Genomic DNA, 25,266 nt, shown 5'->3' on the forward strand with positions numbered 1-25,266 from the left:
GTTTGTTTGCAGCTGATATTATCAGGCTAAAATTCTCATACACGCCGTAAGAATAAGCAACACATTAATTTAATGGAATACAAAAATGTAATTACAGTCAGATCTGCTCGTGCCCTAATGACGGGGCACTGATAACGCCTTTCATGAATAAAACATGATGTTTGAGTTGGGTGAGAGGGCTGTGACGAACAGGATTAATGAGCTCCTGGTCCTGCGCTATGAAGTTCAACATACACAGAAACAGGACAGCGTGTAGTGTGTGTGTGGCGAGTGGGCAGAGAAGAAAGGTTAGCAGTGAAGCTGTTAGCAGTAAATGTAGAGTGCAGGTTACAGTTTGTCAGTGGATAAAGGCTGCTTCTACTTCTCCACAGCAAAATGAAGCTCCCGTGTGTTGAGGCGATCAGTCCTGAAGAAAGAATCAAGCTCGGCCTGGGAGGAAAACAGATAGCTCCTCTGTACTTCCTCACAGTCGGGAAGCTGCACAGGAAACAGCTCACATAGGATATCTCTTCATGATCTGATGTCACTAAGCCTAATAATTGCAGTCACGCTAAGTCACACAGTGGTGGTTATAAACTCAATCTAGTATGAATGCCTTTAAATAAAAGGAGCAGTGTTTGTGTGGACGAGTCTACTGGCAGCACAGCAGAATATTTTACAAACAAAGTGTCAAGTATAATATTAGAAGAAGTTAAACACATGTAGTATGTAAGTTAATATTGTTTTCAGTTATTCATTTCTATCATGATTTCACTAGTTAACAGTTAAAAACTCATACCATCTGCCTCTGCTGGTTACAGATTTGCAGCGCTGTTGTTGTCATCCTTCGCTGTTTCAGCGCAGTGAGACAGGCTGAGAGTGTATTTAGTAATCACCACACCCTCTAGTTTATCTTCTATTTCAAGCACATACACGAACCAAAATATCAGGCCCACTTGTCGACGGCCACACAGTCCATGTGCCAAAGACCTGCTGCTTTGCAACTGTTGTGCATCCATGTTTAAAATAGGGCCCATTGTGTTACTTTCTCTCCACGGCATCTAAACAAGTAACCGCTGACCAAGGAAACACATGTAACACCTGTGCAAACTCAGTCACGCATTATCCTGCACGACACATCAAATCTGCTGAGAAATCAGTTGAAAGATCAACTCCTGTTTGTTCTGTAACCATGGATGTATAGATGTAAGACCTGGATTAAATTTGAAATATTTCTCTTCTTTCTGAACTGATTCATGATGTCTATCCTTGATGGATATCAGAGATACCACTATCACTGACAGCTGCGGTGTTTCCGTGTATGTGATGACTTGAAGAGGAAGGGATTGAAGTTCTGAAATTTTGTCAGTTGAGGGGAGATTTAAAAAAAAAAAAAAACAACCAACTACAGCAGCACAAGTTATCTGTTCATATCCAAATAAAAAGATAAAATCATTCCATATTAGGAGATTGCAGCAGCAAAAGGGATAGTGTAAGAGTAAGAAGCATTGTGAACAAGATAATAAGTCAAACAGAATGTGTTCATTTTCAGTTTAACACCCTCCTGAAGTGTCTGCACCAGCTGTGTTGTGTGAAGAGAAATCAACACAGATATGTAAAAATGAACTGCTTCAGACAATCCATATCAGATCTGTGAAGATGTGTCGCTGTGGAGGACGCACATGTGCTGGTGTCGTAGATGTTAACATCCACATTAGCACCCCTGAGTCACATTTGCATGCATAACCTTCCGAACAGAACAGTTTCTCATGTTTTCCAGTGTGTTATTTCGTGGACACGCGTGATCACAAGCTGTGTAAGAGATCATTTCCTGACCTTTAAAATGCGGGCAGATAGTTGCAAATGTCATCTATCGTGTTGATGGATGACAACTAATCGCAGGTGCTGCAATACTCACATAATGTAACTTCACAAAAGTACAAAGACCGTAACAGCCACGGTCACGTTGTGTTCAGCCTCTGCCCTTCCTCAGCGGTGAAAGATGCTGTTTTCTACCAGACCTTTCCGTCCCTGTTAATTATCTGTTTTCTTGTGGAAAGTGGAAAATCATATATTTATTTTATTGTGTCTGTGTTTGTTCTCGTTGTCTATCTCTCAGGTAAAAACAGAATTGCTGCCTTAAAGAGTTTCTCTGCTGTCACATGAGCACCTTTGTTCATTTTAGAGCTTTAGATGGGAGAAACACACCAGTGTGCTGCATTTTAGATAATTATTCTAACTATTGAAAAGTGTTGTGGCAGAGAGAAAACTGCTTTGCTGTAACAGGACTTATGTATCCACACTAGTCCACACTTAACTCTGTTTACACACAATCCAGAGGTTGTCAGTGGTGAAATATCTTTGTGCTAGGTGTATGGGAAAATACACTATCATTAGGAACAGCATCACATGCAAGATGAAACGCTTTGTGCAAACATGAAACTGCTGCTTCGCTTGACAATGGCTCTGCCCATGTGGAGGTAACAGTCACAGTGAATATCCCCAGTGCCATGACTGTACCCTTACTCCTCACGACTGTTTCCAGGCAGATAATCCTCTTGCAGTGTGCACACAGGGTGTTAGTGATTGGTGGGAGGTGCTATTAGCTAGCAAATCTCACACAAACACAACTTCTGGCAATGGTCTGAGTTTTAGAGCAAGTGTATTGTTGTGCTTCAGTGGTCCATGATGCATTCCAAGAACCAGGGATCAAATGTTGCATATTGTGCCATTGTACTATATGAGAAAGAAAAATCTAGCAAGCTAAGTCATTCATTGTGTTGGTTACTCCAGAAAGATGGATTTGAAATAATAATAAAAAATGACTATGAAGTTCAGCAATGATTCTAGTTCAGTTCAGATTATGGGATTATTCACAGTGGGTAAACAGTGGCTGTATTGGATTTGCCTGTTCCTTCTCAAGTTGCTGAGGTTGCCTTTCAATAAAGGAGGTGTGACCAAGGCATATTTCTGCTCTGGTCACCTCTGCTCAAGTCCAAACAAACCACCTATTACACTGACTTTAACATTGATCTTAATGAGCATGGACAAGGTCACATGTTTAATGAGTGAGGTAATTAACTATGAACTATCATTCACTGACTATGCTGATTATGATATGAGATTAGTCAAGATCTCTGATTGATCACATTGTGCATTTGCTTCTCAGTCACTGATTAACAGGATGTCACGATGTTGGAGACAAAAGAAAACCGTATAGAATCAGTGATGTCTGCACTGCAGGTCAGACACCAGGATGAAAGTTAGTCAGATCACCAGATGGACACACGTTCCACCTTGAACATCTCAGATTTTCTTTCGCTCTGTGCTTCCACAGAAATTGCAAAATGGCAGCTACCAAAATTTCAGTTCTCTTATTGGGTCTTTTCCTCGACCCCTGCCTCCAGAATGACTCAGCCCGTCTTTAAAGAGTGCGTGCAGTTACCTGCAGTCTTGGCGGGGGTTGGCCACATATCCTGGGTAAGCGCCGTCAGTGATGTCACGGCACATTTTGCTGTCTCTGTCTGAAGGCAGCAGGGTCCCGGCTCGCACCATCAGACCCAGACAGTGGTCAAAGGTGTTCCTCTCCTCTGGACCGTCCTCCGTGAAGAAACAGTGGCCTAGCGTGTCATAGCCCACTACATCCTTCACCTGGGAGGGAATAAACACCTGGATGTTTACTCATCATGGGCTGACAGTACGTCACACTAGTGCAAGGCTGAATGTCTGAATAGTCTGAATGTCTGCTTCCCTCCCAATGAATGCTGCATCATTCCTTCTTTCAGTTTTTCACTGGGGACCAGGAGAAACTCTACTGTTCTGCTCTGTATACAGATGGATGGCCATAAAGTCTCTCATATTTATCTCTGATCTTATTGTTGGTGTGTGATTCATTTTTTTCTTTATGCCTCTCATTTTTTCTGCTGCTGAGTTTGGTTAATTAGTTGTGGTGAATAAATAAACAGTCATATTACGCCAAGAACTCTGGGAGGCGACCATGGGACCCCATGCTATGGACACCATTAACATTCAGGTATCTCCCCCTGAGAGTTGAAACTAGTTAATTTAAAAACAAGATACTTGTGCTCAAAAAGAGGATTCAGTGAAGAACCTTGGAGCTCTAATCTGCCTCTATACATGCCAAAGAGCAGTGATTCCCAACACGTCTCTGGGGGTCATCAGGTGGAAACCTCCCTTCAACAGTGTTTCGCCTACTTAGTCCCACTACACCTCCAGGAGGTTAGGCGGTGAACTCCAGCGTCCCAGAGTCACCCCCCCTAGTGCCAGTTCACACAGCTCCTACACAATCCAAACAGCACCGCCACGTTTAACTGACCCAGAGATGCTCCAGGTAGTAGCCAGTACCGATGCTACCATTTAACTATTGCTAATGCTAATGCTAACCGCTAAGAAGAACAGAAGAAGACAATGCAGTTCTGATGCTATCATTTAGCTAATGCTAATGCTAACCGCTACCTGCTAAGAGGAACAGAAGAAGACAATACAGCTAGATTCATTAACTGCTAGATGCCAATACTAACTGCTGAGAAACTATCATACTTTCACCGCTTTAGCTATTGTTAGCTGCTACAATGCTAACACAGGCCTAGATGCCACATGTAACTACCATCATCTACCCCTGCCTCTCACCAACTGCACCAATAAAAGCGGGATGGGAATACAAACCCTGGTTCGGGTAGGGGGTAGAGAGTAAAGAGGTAGAGTCAAAGATGAAAGTAGGGATTGGATACAGACCCTTGTTCAGGTAGGGGGTAGTTTTAGTAGTAACTAAAATTACCTCCACTGCCGGTTTTTGTCAGCTAGTTCTGGCAAATATGATCAAAGAGTAACCTTAAATTACTGCCATTTATTATTAGCAGACATTAGAAAGCTTGTTTGCTCATTCAGGACATCCACCCTACGCCAGCTAGGTTGTAGCTTCATGTGCAGACAGGAGAGTGGTATTGATCTTCTCACTTAACTCTTGATAGCGAGTATATTTCCGAAAATGTCAAACTATTTCATTTCACAAATACATGCATCTACTAAAAACAGAAATAGAAAAAGTAGTTCAGTAAAAATGTGTCACTGACCAGTAGCCCGTTGGAGCCATGGATGGTAAGGCAGCGGGAGAAGGAGTGGTGGATGGACAGATCGCTGACGGAGGTCGGGGGGTTGTAGCCTCCCCTCTCATCCACATCGCCATTCATATGGAAATGGACCGGGTAGTGTCCCATTGTCTGCTGACCCATGTGTTGCAGCTCCATCCCAGAAATATGAACTGCCCTGAAGCCCCGCTCCACCTGACAGTGACAGCAGTTCAATTTCAGTCTCCTGCTGGGAGATCAGGAAGCTGCATCACTCTAATAACAGCTTTAACTGTAATCATTGGCCACAGGGAAAACAAGGCTGATGGGAGCACTGAAATACAATAATATAAAGACTATTTCAACAGGAGGTGTTAAAAAATATTTAATGAAAATAAGGGAAGGGGGGGATAAAGGAAGATGTAGTGTAAAAAAGAAATGAAAATCAAGGGTGAAAGGAGAGAAAGGAAGGAGGTGAGTGGGAAGAATAAGAGACAAATGCAAGGAGGGAGGTAAGGAGGGAGGGAGCGAGAGAGATGAATAGCTTGGGAGGAACTGAAAAGAAGAGCGATGAGAGGGAGGTGTGATTAAGGTGGCGAGGGGACGGAAGGAGGGACCGATGCAGGAAAGATGGGAAGGACGGAGGATGGCGAAGATGAGATGGACGAAGACAGTTCACAGATGAAAAAGAAGAAAGGAAAGGATATGAGGATAAGGGAAGAAGGAGGGTGGGTGGAAGAAAGGAAGGAGAGAGGAGACTGCAAAGAAAAGTCAGGAAGGAGGAATGGCATTGGTGGAAGGGTGGAAAATATGATGCAGAGAGGAAGGACAGAGGAAGAATGAAAGGAGAGGGGAAGAGGGAAGAAACATAGGAAGTAGGGAAAGGAAAGAAAAAGGATGTCAGAAGGATTAAGAGACGGAAAGACAGAATGGAGGAAAGGAGGATGAAGAAGAGAAAGAGGGGATGAAAGGACGTGCATGTGAATAAAACAGACATTGGAGAGCAGAGTGAGTCAGTGATGAAGAGCATCGTCGCCCCACAAACCAGAGCCAGTGTTGCACAACATCATGAGAAAACCTCCTAACTTACATTTTTGGTGATTTTCATTGTAATTTCAGTTGAAGGAAAACAGCCTTTGAGAAAATGCTACAACTGCTGCTTATGAAACAATCTGGAGCACGAGCAGAAGCAAAGCCTGCTCCTCTCAGCTTGTGGCCAGCTGATATTAATGGCGATACGAGGTTTTAACACAGCAGTGATGGCACCACTGTCGCGGGAGGAGTGTGCTCTGAGGCGTTCATTTTGAAGGGCTTCACAGAAATCTCAGAGGCTTTCCTTTCTGCGTGTGTGTTGCTGTACACACCCATGCATGAGAAATATGTGACATGAGCCTGTGATGGAAATTTCTAATAGGATATGATAGCTTGCCCTGGGGAGGGAGAGGCATGGAGGCAGCAGGAGTACAACCGCAGCCTCTCTCTCCCTCTTTCTCTTGCCCTGTCTCTCTTCTTCTTTGTTCTCCTGTCCTTTCCTGTCTCTCGCCGTCTCTCTCCGCTGTCTTCCTCCCTCCTGCTGACAGGCCAACAGGCTGATGCATACAGCGTGGGTTTTGTCGAGCATCTTTAACGGCTCTAATTTAATTTTTAATCATTCATGAGTGCATTAACTTTTGATTGGCCCAATGTGGAAATATTTGTGTGTGCAAATGGCAACATGGAGCTTTGCACATCTAGAAGCCATATACAGTAATCCTTCTTCTTCAGCCAGTCTGGCTGCGTGGCTCTAGGGATGACAATGTGGGTCAGTTCTCAACATCGTATGGCTGGTTTGAGTAAACAGGCCAGACTCGAGGTCCACTTACTAGCAGATTCCCAGGGCTTTCAACCGTATCACATGGCCTTCAGCAGATTGGGTTTGCCCACTTGTCACAAAGATGGATCTGCTCATCCATTATCTGCTGATGAACACTACATGATATGGTTGAAACCTTAGCTTTTAGCTAAGCTAAACATTGTCACTGTAAGCATGCTAGCATACATCAGCATTTAGCTCAAAGCAGCTAAGAACTGGCTCAGGGAGCCTCTCGTGGTTGGGGACTTTTGTAAGACTTGTTTTAACCAAACTTGACATTGTAATCTCTGCTATGTATTTATATTGTGAAAAGTCAAGATCAGATGAAAAAATGTACCCAACTCCACTAAGTTGATAAGACAGCGACATTCATGCAATTTATTCCATCATAGCGGTGATGCTAACATTGTCACTACTCAGATTTTAGGACTCCACACTGTGTCACTTGTAATTATTTGCACTGTGTCCAGTATAGAGTTAGGACCTGGATCTGTTTCTGCACCAGACAGAAATCATGAGCTCCTCTTCTGACTCTGCATAAGGCTGCAACATAATCACAAAAATGCTGGACTGTTCATTCACCTTTCATTTGTTTCATCTGTTAGGAGACAGTGACTGCCTCACTGTATCTGCTTTCCTTCCATGTGACCATTCATGTCTGGTCAGGGTCAGTGTTAAAATTAAATGAACAGTACTTCATTAAAATGCTGTCCAGGATGCACTGAGGCACTGTGGGGGTTATGTGGACTTGAGGAGTGGGCTGTTCTTTTCAACTGGCAGTTGTCCTCAGGAGAGAAAGCATCCAAGATAAATGAGTCTGGGTTGCATGACCAGTGGAGCACTGTCACTGACTCCAACCATTATCTAATGAAACTAAAGAAAATCAGTTTTTAATGCAGCTAATAGGCTCTACTTGTTGAGACAGATTAGCCAGCGCACATTCTGCAGCTTAAATGAAGGCAAGTGGAGGGATAGATGTTAACTGATTTTGGTTACTTTGAAAAATATAGAGTGATGGACTGAATTCAAACTTTTGTAACAGTTCAGTGGATGTGCAGAGAAATGTTTAGCTCTGTAGGACATACGGGTGATTTATTTAGGTTTTTTATTTCGAATGTGACATTTCTAGAAATTGTAATTTGTTGTAATTAGCCATGCCCACTTTAATCAATCATTGCCAAATTGTATGCATTGACTGAGTCATGTTCCTAGACCATGCAAACCAAATTTTCCTATTACGAGATATTAACTTTGCGCATTTGAGGTGCCCCCTAAAGATGAAGCACAATCATGAAGGTAAGTGTCTTGAATTTGATATCAAATTTTTAAAAATGATCTTTTGACACAATCAAATATAGCCATTTGTTGGTTGTGGGTAGCCTGTTGGCTCTGTGGACCATCAACTACCTCACCAACAGACCGTAGTATGTGAGTATGTGAGGCTTCGCAACTGTGTGTCGGATGTGGCAGTTTGCAGCATCGGGGCTCTGCAGGGTACTGTGCTCTCTCCTTTCTTCTTCACCCTCTACACATCAGACTTCACACAACACAACCAGCTGCCACCTCCAGAAGTTCTCCAATGATACAGCCATCGTTGGATGTGTGTCACAGGGGAACGATTTGGAATATAAGGAAGTCATCACTAACTTTGTCGACTGGTGTGGACTAAACCACCTGCACATCAAGACCAAGGAGATGGTGGTTGACTTCCACAGGAAAGCACCACAAACTACACCAGGGAGCATCCAGGGATTGGACATTGAGATCGTGGAGGAGCACAAATCCCTGGCTGTCCACCTCAACAATAAACTGGACTGGCCCACCAACACTGATGCCCTGAACAGGAAGGGTCAAAGTCGTCTCCATCTCCTGAGAAGACTGAGGTCTGAGTATGTAGGACATTACTGAGGACTTTCTATGACTCTGTGGTTGCATCTGCAGTTTTTTACGCAGTGGTCTGCTGGGGCTGTGGAAGCTCTGAGAGGGACAGGAAGAGACTAAACAGACTGGTCAGGAGAGCTGGCTCTGTCCTGGACTGCCCTCTGGACACCACTGAGGATGTAGGTTAGAGGAGGATGATAACCAACCCCTCCCACCCCATGCATGACACATTGGCTCCTTCAGTAAGATCAATATTCAGTGCCTCAATATTTTCCATTTGCAATATATTTTATAGTCTTTTGTGTAAAATGTACATATATAGTCAACTTCTTATTTTGTATTTTTTATTTTCCATTGCCTTTGCGGTGGAACTAAAATTTGAACTGTGATTTTGATGACCTTGGACTTTCAACCTCCACTTGAGACTGTTTTGTCAGCTGCTGTTCAGCCTCGGGCAGCATACAATGGCCCCTGGTGGAAACTGGTTCATATGTAAATCACCTGGTTGTCTGCTCTGTAAATAGTAAGGTTAGACAGCAGCATACCTTCAGATGTCCTCCAAAAGTGTCGAAGTCAAAGAATTTGCAGGCCTCGTTGCCATAGCAGCCAGGCTCCATCTCACCACGGAGCAGGATATTACGACTCAGCAGGCCAACCTCCGCCCTCATATCCACCCCATCTACCTCCTCACCCATGTGGATGAACTGGGGCTTACCTGTGTATACACACACACACACACACACACACACACACACACACACACACCACCTCAGCTCAAGGGCTCAACATTTTAACATTACAACAAAAACAATTAAGAGACATCTGTTGAAAACTGCTGCTTGGATTCACACTCTTCTGCTGACAGCGCTGTCTGAAGCTTCACAGTTTCTACTAAACCGCCCATTCAAGACAGATGAGCATGGCGGAAACAGGAGCCCATTCTCACCAGAGACTGAGAAAAGTACAGTTTGTTGTTTGTTTGCTGTTTGTGTGTGTGTGTGTGTGAGCACATGTGTGCAGTGTGTGGGCGTGTGACCGAGCAGATGTTTCAGATAATTGCGATGGAGAAGATAATGGCAACGCTGAGTCAGAGTTTGTAGCACCATTTTTCTCTTTTAAAAGGGGAATGGGCAGGCAGCACTTATAATTATGGTGAACAGGCAGAGGCAGTTACATACACACTGATGCAAAACACACTCAAACTTTGAGGTATGTAGAGTACAGTGTGTGTATGTGTGTGTGTGTGTGTGTGAGAGAGAGAGTGGTAGAAATGCTGACCATGAGTTCATCCCTGAGTCAACCAAAGTTAGAAACCAAACCACTTCTCCACTTCCCCTTCCACCCCACCCACATTCAAATTTGCAGTACGGTCACACTAACCTGCTGTTCTAACCGCTCACAGCCCTGTGTTAGAGAAATGCAGCGGGCTGTGATGGTAGGAGCATGAGCATGTTGTTTCAGGTACAGGTGGAATGCAGTTTGAGTGATTTACAGTCTGAATGCTTATCAGACACCAAAACACTGCTCAGTGGTTCATATAAATGTCCTTAAACTGGGCTCGCTGCATCCTCATCATATTCTTGGCCACCAATATGTTGGACCTTCCTCCATCAGCCTGCTGCTACAGGATGCTCAGAACAAAGGTTCTCCTTTATTCCTGTAGCACAGAGCCTTTTGTTGGTTTTTTTTTTATCCACTGACACTTTGATGAATCTTTAAAAAAGAACAAACTAAATATTCTAAGAGAATGTATACATAATGGAATTTGGTCATGTATCAGGGTCATATATCGTCATCAGATTCATCATCCAGAGTGCACTGGATGCTCACTGAACTCCTCCTGCTTCATGTCGCTGTGCTTATTAGTCAGCTGCATGCTGTGCTGCTGTTCAGATGTGGTCGAACGACAGGTCCTGGTTTGTTCGAAGCATACCAAGACATTCAGAAACCCTCCAGTTGTCCAGAGCTACAGTATTATGCATTTTGCATTGTGTAGCTCCTTGGAAAGCCAATTTACACCTCAGCAAATGATAGTGAGGCTGAGGAGAACAAAGAGGATCCCATGAAAGGCAAGGAGGGGAAGAAAAGAGCAGCAAAATAACAGAGCGAGTGGAAGAACGGTGCAGAAACGATAACGCCTCTGTTCCACGTGTCCGCCACTCCTACACATCCACCTTCTGAACAACGCAAACGTGTTGATTAGAAAAAACAAAGCAGTGTTAGGAAAAAGAATGAAATCAAAGAAATATTCAAGATCACACACCCACATGCTTAATCTCTTTTTCTCCTCCTACTCCCTCCATCAGCACAGCCAAGACTGAAAAAGTAAAAATGAACACTTTCATTCCATCTCAGACGTAAAACATCAACAGTCCAGGCTTAAAAGACTTTTTCAGATCTCACTTTACTACTCATGCCTACTGTGAGTCCATCCGGTTTACCCACAACTGATACAAGCTTTTCAGCAGTGAAGAACCACTCTTGTTCTTCACTTTATTTTGAGAGTTATTGATGTTGTTCTACGTTGTGGCGACGCTGTGGTTAAGATCTGGTTGGGTTGAGGCACAAAAGCCACTTATTTTGTTGCTAGAAAATATCCTGACATCTCGTTAAAAATACTCGGTTTTGTTGCCACACGCAGGACAAATTTAACGTGTCCGCGGTTTGCAGAAACACACACACGTTTGCCAACATTTTATTCTACAGCTGGCCTGGTTTTCTCTGGATGTTTTCCAGACTTGTCTCATGATGAAAACTGACCCGGAGAGATGCGGCCCGGCTTTGTGAGGCAAGGTAAATGTCAGGATAGAAATAGAATAATGCTAAATGCTTCACCGCTGCTCCAGGCCATTGATCCACTCCACAACATTGATTTTTTACACTCATCATCATTTATGCCATTTAGAACTGTCAAAAGTTGAACATGTAAAACCCTGGCACAAGTTATTGGACTGATTAATGGCCCGGGGCTATCTGTCTCTGTGTCTCTCTCAGACGTCTTCCAGCTCTCAGTTGCCAACAACAAAAACAACACACCCTCCCTGTTTGTGCCTAACCTTAGGGGCTGGGGAATAGACTTGATTAGCATTGCATGTTAAAAAACAGTGCTGCAGTGTCACGCAGGCAGGAATTAATGAAATGGATTACAGTCGGGAGGAGACTGACAGGAGCTGCGAGGAGCAGCCTTGGGCTAACAGAAATAGGATTTCCACTCTGGACGGCCAAACAACCTGTGATGTCAGAGAGCTGAGGCAAAACAGAGACGAGTGGGGTGGGGGTGGAGGTGGAGGTGGGGGGGGGGCTGTGATGGACTGATCTTCTAATGCAGCTGGGCAGGAGGGAAATGCCAGCAGCTCAGGCAGAGATTTGAAAATAAATCCTGGACTCCACGGCTAAACTCTGGGCAAAAGACACACAAACTTGACTTTTGGCGTGTGAATGGTCGTCGGGAAGCGACAGCTATGAGAGGACACGTCACGTCACGTTACTGCTGTCTCTTAGCTGCTGCGGGCACTGACGGTTTTTCCAACAGACAAAGACAAAGACCATTTGAATCATACAGTAGAACAGCGAGGGCTGACAAGGCTGACCTGAAGAACCCTGCTGAATGCCTGTGTACGTGTGTGTGTCCATACTAGCATGCGTGTCAGTGTGTGTGCATGTGTGTCAGCCTGAATGGGCCCAGTCAGTATTCCAGGATGCAGGCTGAGACTTTCCCTTGGCCCTGAGTCAGTCCAAACACCTTCCACTGACTCCCACACACTGCTCTAGGCTGTCTCAGCCTGGCCTCTATTATACTGAGTGTTTATGTGCAGACACACACACACACGCACACACACACACACACACACACACACACACACACACACACAAACACACACACACACACCTCCTTGCCTCAGCCTTAGCTCTCATGAAAGGGTTCCTGGGAATTGAGATGGGTTCAGTGTGTGATTTTAATCTGTTTAGGCAGATATAGAAATGCTGTTATTTGACAGGGATTTCATCCCAAATTACTAAAGGCTAAACGTGAAGGAGGAACACATTCACTCACAAAAAATCCCATCCTGAAAAAACGTCAGCATTTTCTCAGCAATGGCATCCACGGTTCAAGTGAATTAATATTCATCAATATTGATAATAGTTATAATCCTTAAGATTTCAGCCCTGGTTGAATTAGCGACACCTGTGGTAAGTCTTGGTAACAGCAAGTAAACGTAAATGACACTGGACCGTTCAAGAGATACATGCTTTCAGCAGCCACTCAGTCAGGAAGACAACACAGCATTGGTTTAATAGGCTTCAATGTTTCATATTGAAATGCATGTTGGAAGTCGCAGTTAAAGAAAACAGTTGATCACAACTGTTGGAACTCCAGCCACTGTTTGTATCGACTGTGATATCATTGCACTCACCAAAGTAATTGCAGAGAATATGGAGACATCTTAAAATAATAAGATGTTATTATACGAGCAGTCATGCAGGATGTAAACAAACTGACAATTTAGTCAGATTTGCTTCTGCTTTATCTGGAAGTCAGAGTGAATGTGAGCAAACCCATTACAAACCAATAATCCCTCACTGCACAAGAAATCTGCACATGCACAAAGCTATGGTGAGTATGGTATTGGCCAAAATTGAACCAGTAATCTGTGACAGATGGGTAACAACTCTTTCTCCCATCAAAATGGGAGAACAAGTTTTTGATGTTTCTTGATGCATTGGACTGTTTGTTCCAAGATCTTTGAAGAGCAGAATTTTGCAATAACTGAAAGAGCCACGATTAGAACAATGGAAATAAAACCCAAGCTGTAAAAAAGCCCCGTCCTTAGGTTGTGATGTACACACACTTGTGCTCTGAATTCTATTATGCGGCTTTACTCCGAGAATCCCTGACATCCAACATACAGTGGGGAGAATAAATGTTGTATTCAACACATCAACATTTTTTCCATTAAAGTCATTTCCAATGCAGCTATTCACATGAAACTGAGACCAGTTATTGGTACAGGCTGACTAAAAGTACACAGATAAAGAAATCATAACATTGCAATCCCCAGAAAAGGAAAATGCAATATTGAACACGGTAAAAAAAGCACTAAACCAGCTGATTCCACTTGGTGGGTTAGTACTTCCACTCTTCCACTCTTTGAAACAAGGTTACCCACCTCTGAATGCAAGTAGAAAAATCATTTGTTCGCTGTCATGCAAGAAACATCTGATGGTAGGTCGAGGCTACGAGCTTTCATAAGATCTTCACAGCAACATTGTTGAGCAACACAGCTGTGGTCCTGGTTACTGACAGATTTCTAAACTCCTAAATGTTCCTATGAGCACCATAGCATTAGGCATTATCCACAAGTGGAAGGAACATCAATTGCCCATTACCATGGAGCCAAGTAGCCATGGAAATTCTTAAGAATCCGTTGCCATCATGTGGATGATGAGGATAAGATGCCAGTGGACCTTCCAGCAGAACAATAATCCAGAACATACTGCAAAGGAGACTGCAGGTGGTTCCAGAGGAAGGAAAAAAGATGGTTGAATGGCCCGGTCAGTCACCAGACTTAAACACATATGAACACTTGTAGAAGGAACTGAAGATCAAGGTTCGCCAGCAGGCCCCTAAATCCCACCTGAACACAGTGAGACACTAGCTTCTTCATGCAGGAAGCGTCTTAAAGCTGTCATTGCAAAACAACGTTTCTGCATCAGGTGTTAAATTTCAGCTGATGTGTTTACATTTTGTCATGTGTCACTCCACTTTTTTACGGGCTGCAATGTTGTGATTCCTTTATCTGAGTAGTTTTACTCAGTTAATAGCAGTGTCTGGTCTCACTTTCATGTGGGCAGCTGCATTGGAAATATGTTGACATGTTGAATACTTATTTCACCCACTGTAACTCTTTAAACAAGACAGTCACTGTCAGTCTACTGTATACTGAACTCATGGTCAGTGCTAGTCCTGTAAAATGTGTGCATACACCAGCTTCATCGTCCATATCACGTTCAGCAGCACAGGAAAGGAGGACTAACGATCAACACTGCTACAGAAAGGTAAGTCCAGGAAGTAAATACATTGGATGGCCACTGGAAAAAAGCCAGAGACGTGAATTGTATTTGAAGTTGGGTTTGATATAAGACAAATCTTAAGAATTCTAGATTTAATAACATAATGATGTAAACAGAAATGTGGTTATTCAATCATGTCTTTAAAAAAACCTTGTGATGTTTCTGTGTTTGCTCAGCAGTACAACCAGCCTCAAACTGAGCATGATTAAGCTGCCTGCCTGCCTGCCTGCCTGTGTTAAAGGTTATCAAACTGCATTGCCATTTCAAGAAATATATTCCAGACACAGTTTTACCTTTGTGATGTATTTCCACTGCTTGTTTTATGTGCTCGGTCTTTTTTCATTAGTTTAGGTTGTTTCTCGTTCTTTCACCGCTCCCTTTTAACCTTGTGGATCACTTTGCACTGAAGCGGTTTGTGTTTTAAATTCTACAACACTAAAGTTGGCTTTATGTAGCTTGCCATTTCAATTTAGAGTGAAATTTCTTCAAATGAAGTGAAAGACTTGTCTTAGTCACAGCCTCAACGAGCGAAATGTCCTTCCCGCTCACTGTTATCCTGAAACTCAGCAGGAAACTGTGGTGAAATTGTAAAAGCACACAGCCAAGCCACCGACTGACCAACCGGGCTGACACTGCCATCTTTAGAGAGGTGTTCAAATATTTATTGTCGCAATTTTCATATAAAGATTAGATTTTCCAAGTTAATTAATTGCTCTTTCTCCATGGCCTCTGTTTTTTTAAATCTACCCATTCGACTTATTCAAGGACTTGAACTGTCAACGTAGGAAGGTGCTGCAGTGCTTTCAGACAGCACAGAGTGGTAGCCTCCATTATTTTCACTGTAAACACAGGTAGCCCAGCTACTGAGGTCAGTGAGGGAGGCGCCGCTCTCGTCACGCTGCGCAGCTCTTTGTCGTTCAGAGTTTATGGTGGTTCAACTTTTTAAACTTGCTGCTGTGGCGCTGTGCCTTGTTGTGCATGCTATTTAAAATCCAGAGCAACATCGTTGATTTCCACTGAGCTCCATGAAATCATGTACACATAAAAAAACAGCCATTATAGATAAAACATTTATGCTGTAGTCACATCTCTGCAAAAGTTTCTCTTGACAATGTTATACAGAGTATGCATGAGGAGCCACAGAAACTGTCCCACGGCAGGTTAAAGAAGTGGCAGGTGGAGTATAGTAGCATGTAGAATTAAGGCCTGCAAGTACCAATCTGGCAGCTCTTTCCACAATGAATAATAATGAATGAATTCACTCTGCGTGTAGATTTCTGCAAGCAAAATGTACATACTGTAACACAAGGTCTTCAAAGCTGGCATCTGCTGCAGCTGGACAGCATGCTGCCAAATCCTCCCGCGCTCTGGAAGAGCCGATTTCATTGGAAATTCATGAATTTGAGATACATTGTTATGTTTTGCTTAATATTCATCTCGTTTTTTCAAGCATCTTTGAAAATCAAATTTTCAAGCTGCACACGGATGTATTCATGGATGATGAGGAGCAGATGAAGAAAGCATTAGTTCTCCTTACAAAAGGCGCAGAGCTGTGCCAGATGCGGCCCACTGGAGCTGGATTAGAGAGGAAGGCACACCTCAGTTCTCTGTGGCACACAGTATTTTAAGCTCAGGAGCCTCTCCTCTATTTCAGGCTCAAAAACAACCTGCCATCCTTTGCAGATGAGAGGTGGATTCCTCAGCCTCAGCACTCACTCACGCTCTCTCCTCTCTCTCCTCCACAAGCACACGCTCACAGAGCCGGCTCGAGCGAACAGGAGGACAGACTTTACATTGATTTCCTAAGGCCAGTCGTATCGAACTGCAAACCTCAAATACACGACCATGGAGGACTGTGACATGCTCCAGAGTAGTGAAAGTTAAATGTTTTTGTCTGAATAGCAGTCGAGAAGAGATGAAGGTATTCAGTTTCCAGAAAAGCACATTTCACATTTGAGAAGATGGAACTAGTATTGGCTGTTTTGTATTTTTGCTTGATAAATTATAAACCGAAAGCTGCTGATGAATGTTTCAATCAATCCCCCAACATACCTGTTTTAACACTAATTGCACTCTATCCAGCTATCCAGTTGCAGGCAGTCTTTATTTTTGTGTTTAATCTAGAATAGTTTCATTATACCAAACCCCAGTATTGATAACTTTGCAAAGATTTGCTTTTGTGTTTCCTGCATGGAATTCAAATTTCCAAGGCATTCACAGAAAACACTGCACTAACCGTGTGGCTTCCTCTAGAGCCACAAATTGTTGTTGCTTCTGTTTGTGGATGGATTAAACAACATGTTAGTGAGTGATTTTTTTGGGTGTTAGTAGTCGTACAGAGCCAGGCTAGAATAGGGGTGGAGAAAGTGAGTCACTCTCAATAGCTACTGTCAAAAAACCTCTCCAGCGAAGGCAGCCGGCTTTCAAACCTGTCAAATAACACTGTGGACCACACTTCATGCCAACAGTTAAAAGATTGGTTAGTCAGAGACTTTAACTTGATAGAACAAGTTGTGCAAACAAATATTTGCATGAATATTTCCCCAGCAACATCAAAACTTTCCATCCCAGCCCTGCAGGTAACACACTGGTTCTCTCACCTTGGACCTTGATCTGGTTGGCTGTGCATGTAGGGCAGGGCAGCAGGCTGAACTCTTCAGCCTGGTGCATGGAGTAGTCGGTACTGGCCACCACCACCTGATCCCCGGACCCCCAGCCCTCTGGTTGGTCAGCGAGCTCTAGGATGCTGCTGTTGGTCAACATGTCGATGGAGATGGAGGCCTGTGGACGAACTACAGCGGGAGACGGTGATAGTTAGAGCTAACAGAATGCAGCACAGCTGACACACACTGCTACGTGCATACATTACACAAACACACACAGCAACAATAGTCTACATTGGGAAGGTCGAACACTAGCACAGTGCATGTGTACGCGTATGTGTGTGTACACACACACACACAAAAGTAGGAAGTAGGCTGGATGTAATGCTGGACTTCTAACGGATGCAAGAGGTTAATGAGTCCATAAATACCAACGCCACTGCTTTTTATACTTGAGTGTCAGATTTCATCCACTGCAACAGCAGCTGCATGTATCATACGTGATAAGAGGAGGCGCAGCTCAGCTATGGCGTAACCTCTGAGCCTACGCCTGTACGATTCCGCCACCCTCGATAACTCCAGTTTAAGAGACACTTTTAACCTTTACTGATGATATACTGTTGATCATTTTACACTGACCTGTACCAAGCTGACATCTCTCATCAAGTGAGATGTCATCTTTGAATATTAGTTATTGCCAGTGGCAATAGCCATAACAAAGTGTCTTGAATACATTGCATGGTGTCTAAATAAAGTCAGGTTTCAGCTTCACCTCCCTCACCCTCCTTCTGTCCATGCAGGGCGCTGTTTGGGCGCTCCCCTCTCTCTTGCTCACGTGTGATTTCTGCTCCTTCTCTCTTCTCATGCAGTCACTTCTAACACACCATCATGACAGAGCTATCACCTCAAAAAACACTGCACCGATCAGGAAGTACCTTCAATCCTCTTGTCTCGCATGAATGCATTTGTTGGTGCAATTTTATGAAAATGTGATTCAACATTTTTTGTGTTCATTTTCCACCCAACTGTGTGAGACGTTAACTAGAAAAAGTGAAACTGAAATTGCACCTCTATTCAGAATAAAGGCAAACACAGGTTTTCCTAGACTTAGTGGATGAGTGCACATTGTGTGCATGCATGTGGGGTAATTGCAGAGTGATACAAATGGGTTGCACCCAGTGTCAACCTTAACAAAAGATCACGCCAACACTACCTCAGCGCTGGCGATGTAACACACAAACACAGACAGAGGACAAGCCCAGACAGCGGTCCATGATGGTTGGAGCAGCGCCTGTGAACTCTGAGCTGGCTGTGTGGCAGTATTTTCCTGCACAATGACGTGAGCTCCACGCATTCCAACCATAGCAGCCTACCAATACACAACACACTCTGTGGAGCATAGCCAGAGTGCGTCTTCATATTTATAGGCACTGATCAGCTTAAGCTTTCTATCCATGCTATACTTGTGAGGGCCATTAATCTCTTCTGAATCATAACATAGTGTACCGAGAGTATCAAAGTTTGCATTCTCCTGCTTTTTTTAGAAAAAGCATTTAAGAGGAAAACATGCCATGCAGATATGCAACAAACTCACAAACACACAGACGCTGACAGTGAGTGATGAGCATACCCAGTTTTCCACACAGGAAACGGACCCTGTAGTTGCGACAGAGGCCGTGAGCCTGGTCTTTGTTGAGGCAGACAAAGCCGTAGTCTTTGTCATTCTTATGGATCACGTCTCCTGTCTGGTTGGATGGTATGCCATCATGGGTTTCAGCCTGGACAAGAGAAAAATGAATGCAAAGACACTTCTTCAAAACATTATTGTCAAACTTTGTGACATAACAGTGGTGTTGTTGGTGACAGTGTGCCTAAAAATTAAAGGAGCATTTCAAAATGTTGGAAAATATGCTTGTCTATAGCCAGAGAGACAGAGAGATGTCTGACCACTTGGCATCAGGACATCCCTTTATTGCAGGCTTCTAAAATTATGTGTTCTTGCACCAGACATCTGGAATTTGTCTAGTGTCTGGCTTCTGCTGGCAAACAGCAGGAATTTCATAAATGCCACCAGTATTAGGTCTCAGCGTTCCATCAGTCTGGTCACAAGAGCTGACTTTAAGTGCAGGTCAGAGTCTGACGGATCAGTTCTTGTAGCATCTTAACACAAAGCTCAGTCACTTCAGCTAAGGCAGCATGGACCGTCATTAATTATTGAAATCTTCTGATTAATCAACATTCTGTGCTTCCTCTTTCTACAGCAGCGTCTACAACACGTCTCCACACATGAATTCACTGCCAGCATTAAAATGCTCCACTGTACATGGGAACCGTGGAAGCTTTAACGCTGCTTGCACTAAAAGTGCTCTTGTGCAATGCAGCCAATTTCCCGTCAGAACAGAGCTGGTTGGCGTAACACAGTGCAGGCCAGCAGAGGTTTCCACTTCTCCTTGTTTTTATATGTGGTTGAATTCGCTAATGATGATAATTCCTCAAAATGTATGTGGGAGCCATTTCTTGACATCAAAATGCTGTACATCCCCTTTTGTGATAAAACTTCTCAAAGCAGAAATGAAGCGGTGACCTCATGAACTCCAGTGACCTTCAGTGTAACCATTATAGTACAAAGCCAAAGAGCAACTGGAGAGTGCTGACGTTCAGCCTCAGGCACCGAGCCTCTTCACATTTCCTTAGCATGGTCAGATAGTCCAAAACAAATCAGGACCGCATTACGCAACATTTTGGAATGAGAGAATAAAACTTGACTGCTAAAAATAGAGATCCCACAGAGGCAAATTAGACAGTGAAAACTGCAAACTGAGGAAAACTTTGAGTATGTCCAGACGAGGTGGAAAAATGAGGACACTCAGAGCTGGCGACTGAGGGAGGACATGGCAGTTCCTCCTAAATGATTCAAAAAACACGATGAATTTTACCAACTACATGGGAAAAGACAGAGAGTAAAAAAATAGAAAAGAAGCACATTTCTGGAGATCTTTACAAACCATTTAGATTTAATCTTTATCCGATCAAAGAGCAAAAAAGGACAGTTCAGTGAGAGAACAATAGATCATAAAAGTCAAATTGTAAGGGAGCTGCAATGGAGCAAATTGATCAAGTTATACTGTTTCACAGTAGACACAAAAAGGAACAGCTGTAGCCTACAGTGGCTGTTTTTTATGGTAATGGTATGGGTGATGGAGGCGGTGTGGGCAGACCTGGCAGTACTGCTTATCTTCATGGAAGGCTAACAGCTGCCGCTTTGTGGTGCCAGGCCTGATCCACATTCATTGGCCGGGGCTGTGCCATGTCCCAGCAGCACAGTAATGGCAGGTTGGCTTGGCACTGATGATCGGCGGACTGGATGGACAGACCCACCCACAACAAAACTAGACCCCGGAGCAGCTGGAGTTGCCGTCCATGTGGCGGCTCCTCTTTGGTATCCCATTAATCCAGCGTTATTGTTGCTATGCGTAGATGTGAGTTTAACGTTATAATTATTGTGTTTTTCATGAAATTTGCTAGTGTGCATAGTGGTGTAGTCTACCATTCCTGCACAGCATTCAGCCCGCCTTCAACCACAGGTGCACAAATCACTCAGGACTGGAGCTGCTGTAGGTTGCATCTACAAAGGCATAGAAAGTGGATTTGCTTCATATGCTTTAAACACGTGTTGTGTTAAAGCTCCAGTACTGCAGAGATGCAGCGAAATTTAAGCCAAACTCCAATCACTTCATCAACTTTCCATTTGAATTGAAGAGTCTGTATTTTATGTTTTGTTGTGTGCGTCTATGTGCACAGCCATACCAACAAGCGCTAGTCCATCTGTGTGATGTTCCTGCTTTTGTCTGGGGCTGACAGCCTCAAGCTCTTTGGCTGAAGACAAAAGCCTTGAAAGACCAGTTGCTATTATATAGTTTCAATTTAAAAAAAGCTCAGTCATTTTTTCAGACAGCTAGTCAATGCAGTTTTTTGCACGTGAAAAAAAAAACAGATTTGTCGGGGACTATTTTCAGGCACAAATTCACACACACTTGTCGGCAGAAAGACAGTGTACACGGGTTAGAGTTAAAATAAACTGCAGCGATTGTCGTAGTGACGACGGAACGTGTCACCCAGTGCAACGGTGTGGCTCACTGTTGAGCTTTTAGTTCGAGAAATGGAACACTACAGCTCTACTGCAAAGGGGAACATGATATACAGTACCAGGCTTTGACACACAGGCTATTTGAAAAGTTACTCTTCGTTAGAAGTAGCTGGGCTGCACTTTACTATACTACAAGCTACTACAAAAAAGTGGCTTAATACATTCAGCTATTTCCCATCAATAAACATCTACTGTCAGTAATATAATAAACAACTGCAATTGTTATTTTGTGTTCCATTCATCATGGTCATTTTTACAACAGACTGCTGTTTGTTTGCCGTATCCTGCTGCTTTGTGGAAAAACTAGTTTGCTAGGGGCTATGTTACACTGAGTACAACACTTATGTAACTTAGGTAAAAATATGATTGAAGATACGCTGTTCCCCCGATGCAAACCTCCCTGAGTACTCAAGCTCCTGACCAGTCATCTTGAGGTGCCCAGAAGAAAAGCAGCATTTAACAACATAATGTAATCTGTGTGCACTCAGTTTATCCTGCACTTCAGTAAACTTCTTCGGCCATCAATATGTAATTTTGTCTCTTTTTATCAAGTCCAGCCTGGCAGGCATGACCTTGTTTTCTCTCACCCTGGACCTAATTTCAGCTCTTAGAATGTTCTCTGTGGTTTATATCCAGTAGATAGTTCCAATGTGTGTTTATCCCAGCTTATCACACACACTGAAAAAAGAAGAAACAGTCCTCTAGCTCTGACAAAAGTGTAGACAAATCAAATCAATCCAAATAACTCCAAAGCTGTCTTATTTGTGCAGTGTACGTGTTCTTGTACTTTGTCTGTTGTACCCTATTAGTAGGCAAATATATTGTCTCATGTCTGATGGTCCCACGCTTAGACTTTCCCTCTCCCTCCAGTCTGTGTCTGCTGCCTTTCTCTGTCCTGGACGCACTCGACCTACTGTGGCAAGAGGTAGTCCATTTAGGTTTGCACAGAGGCCCTCATTGCACTGGTGTGGTCTCGAGTCACATCCAATGGATTTGAGTGAGTCATGAATGTGATGACTGGGGCTGACTTTAATGTTTTGATTTTCATAGACTTTAACTTTAACTTTTGCCTTTTGATTTGGAATGACTTGATATCCTCCTGAAGCCCAAAGACAGCAGTGCAGACCAGCAGACAGACAGCAGGTAATGCTGCACCCTAGATGATCACACTGTGAGGTGCATTTGATAATTAGTTTATTTGAAATCAAAGAAAACTAATTAAAGAAAAGGTTCATGTCCCTGTAAGTTAACTATGCCGACTGTTACTCTGTTTAAAAATCTAAAATGGCATTACATGTGCTGCAGCGAGAGGGGAGGTTGCCCAGGGCACCACAGACATTCAGTGCTGAATAAACCCAGTGGTTGCATTGCATTAATCACCTGATCTTGAGTGTGCATGCTGACACTCTACTTGGGGCTCACTGCCACATCATTAATGAAGAGCATTGGCTGAGACATGAATGATCAGATTAGGTTACAGTTACAGTTACAGTCACACTGCTTACAGTCCATGTGAATATCAGATGCTGAATATGATCTGAAGGATAAGACTCGTGACCAGAAAGATGTCCATGATTGGAGTTGCATATAATGACAAACGTTATGATTGAGGCACTAGAGTTAAAATGAAGCTAAGGACAGAACTGATCCAGGGTTGAGAGCAGGGCCAGTCCAGGCACATTTGATAAATCTAGTCTAGATGCAGTATCTGGTGAACAGCCAGTGAACAAATGAACACATAAAACAAATCAACTGCAGCCAGCAGTTTAGTAAGCAATGCAAGCAGTTGTGCATATCTTCCAGTGATATTTTGCAAGGGAAACCACAACTCGACAAACAAAATATTGTCAAAATATTGGCCAATGAAAAGCTCAGTCCACACGGGGGCATTAGGGAATGTCTGTGCTTATACAGCAGTATACATCATAAATCCCTGAAAGAAGGTGAATCGATCCTGTAACCTAAATCTGGGTAAGACAACAAACAGACAAACTCTCCCAAAATGTTGCAGTGTTCCTTTAAATGTGGGCTTGTGAACAGTGCTGCGACGCAGCCATAAAGACAGCTGACGTTTCAACCTAAAGACGTCAGAATGACACAGGAAAGTCATTAGTAAATTTTCTATTGTTTCATCCAAAGATGAAACTGAAATAGTGCTCAAATATTGCTCCTTTGCAGTTTGCTGGAGACAGACATCACCTCAGGCAATCAAACATTTACACAGAGGGAGCTGGAGGGTTTTTGTGTAAACTGACTCTGAAAAATTATACCTGCACACTATATTAAATTTTAGACTCTGCTGATAACCTATCAGTGGATTTTTCCGTTGCTTCAGAAGAATATGATAATGACCCAGTTGCCAGCATCAGCTGCTCTCATCTCTGTGGCCTGGTGAATGCATTAGCACCCAGGTGTGTGTGTGTGGCTGTGAAAGCACTCGTGCATGTATGTGTGAAGAGATTTACCTGGATGCCCAGCGGGCTGCCACACAGACGGTCTGGATAGGCCTCGTGCAGGTCAGACAGTTTCTCCCAGTCTCCAGATCCCCTCTCATCATCCCTGTCAAACCACTCCGTCCACTCTGCCTCTGTGGAACACACACACACACACACACACACAGTCACTCCCAGTTCAGTGGTCAGACAGCCAAGTGGTACATATTAGACTAATCTACGACAAGGCTTTGACTTGCAGTCCATTTAGGCTGTCAGAGAGCATTTGTAGCAGAGTAATTGAAGGGCTCTCTCCTCCCATTATGTTCTCTGTCTGGCTGCCACAGTGGGGAATGTGCATTTGACCGTGGGCCTGAATTTCAATCTGAAGCTCAACACACAACCTGTGACCAACCACCAGGCAGCCTGAGATTGTTCTCATATCTGCATGTGTGCATGTGTCCACATGTGCATGCTAGAGTGTGGCAGTTTCATTAAAATAGCTACTATCTGATGGAGATGAGGAGCTCTGAACTGGAGTCAGTTTTAAATAGAAAAGGGTCAATAACAGCAGCATACCAGAGAGTTGGATTAGAGACAGATGTATTGGTGAGGTGGCGAGGCTGAGCAATTACAGTTCAGGAGGAATTCAAAGAGCCTTGCCGTGTGTCTTGTGCATGGTAGCCTGATGGACTTCAAAGATACATATAGAGTAAAATAACTGCACAGTTAGTTCCAACATTAAATATCACAGTGATTTGTGGTGGAGGAAACTACAAAGGTGTTAATGAAGCCCTCACAGTGATGATTTTAGAAATGTTGACTTCTTACATCTTTCAAAGGTTAAACCCAGACATTCAGAGACAAACAGTGGATTTATCAGGCGTGTTAACAGGGTCTAGTACAATGAGTGAGGAAATATAGGCCACACATCAAGTTTCTTTTTTGACTAAATGCATACAAGCTGGAGCAATCATCTCTGATCCTGATGCAAGATCAGTGCATCAGTGCAAGATTTAAAGGAAAATCTCACCTTTTCAGGTGATTCCTTTGGTTTTGATAAGACTTACAGTCAGGTCAACATGTTCACTGTCTCATCTAAAACACTTTGCAACTGGTTTAGACATTTAATCATGGACCAGGAGCGAGTGGACTGGCTGCATCAACGGATCACTAAGCTCTGAAAAGAAATGATGTGTAGTGATCTTGATTA

General features: G+C 43.4%; 1 protein-coding gene across 2 annotated transcripts in view; it reads right to left on the minus strand.

Annotated features, from left to right (window-relative positions):
* Nucleotides 1-25,266, minus strand: part of LOC121607623 (cell migration inducing hyaluronidase 1) — a 167,894-nt gene that overhangs the window by 39,655 nt on the left and 102,973 nt on the right. For both annotated transcript variants that reach the window (XM_041938536.1, XM_041938543.1), the window contains exons 9-14: nt 24,087-24,208; nt 19,105-19,252; nt 17,472-17,663; nt 9,345-9,514; nt 5,073-5,282; nt 3,425-3,630 (exon numbers count right to left, since the gene is read on the minus strand). In XM_041938536.1, coding sequence (XP_041794470.1) covers nt 3,425-3,630; nt 5,073-5,282; nt 9,345-9,514; nt 17,472-17,663; nt 19,105-19,252; nt 24,087-24,208 — 1,048 coding nt within the window. The remainder of the gene's footprint in view (nt 1-3,424; nt 3,631-5,072; nt 5,283-9,344; nt 9,515-17,471; nt 17,664-19,104; nt 19,253-24,086; nt 24,209-25,266) is intronic.

The sequence above is a fragment of the Chelmon rostratus genome, chromosome 1 (assembly GCF_017976325.1).
Source record: "Chelmon rostratus isolate fCheRos1 chromosome 1, fCheRos1.pri, whole genome shotgun sequence".
In the NCBI taxonomy this organism is placed as follows: Eukaryota; Metazoa; Chordata; class Actinopteri; order Chaetodontiformes; family Chaetodontidae; genus Chelmon; species Chelmon rostratus.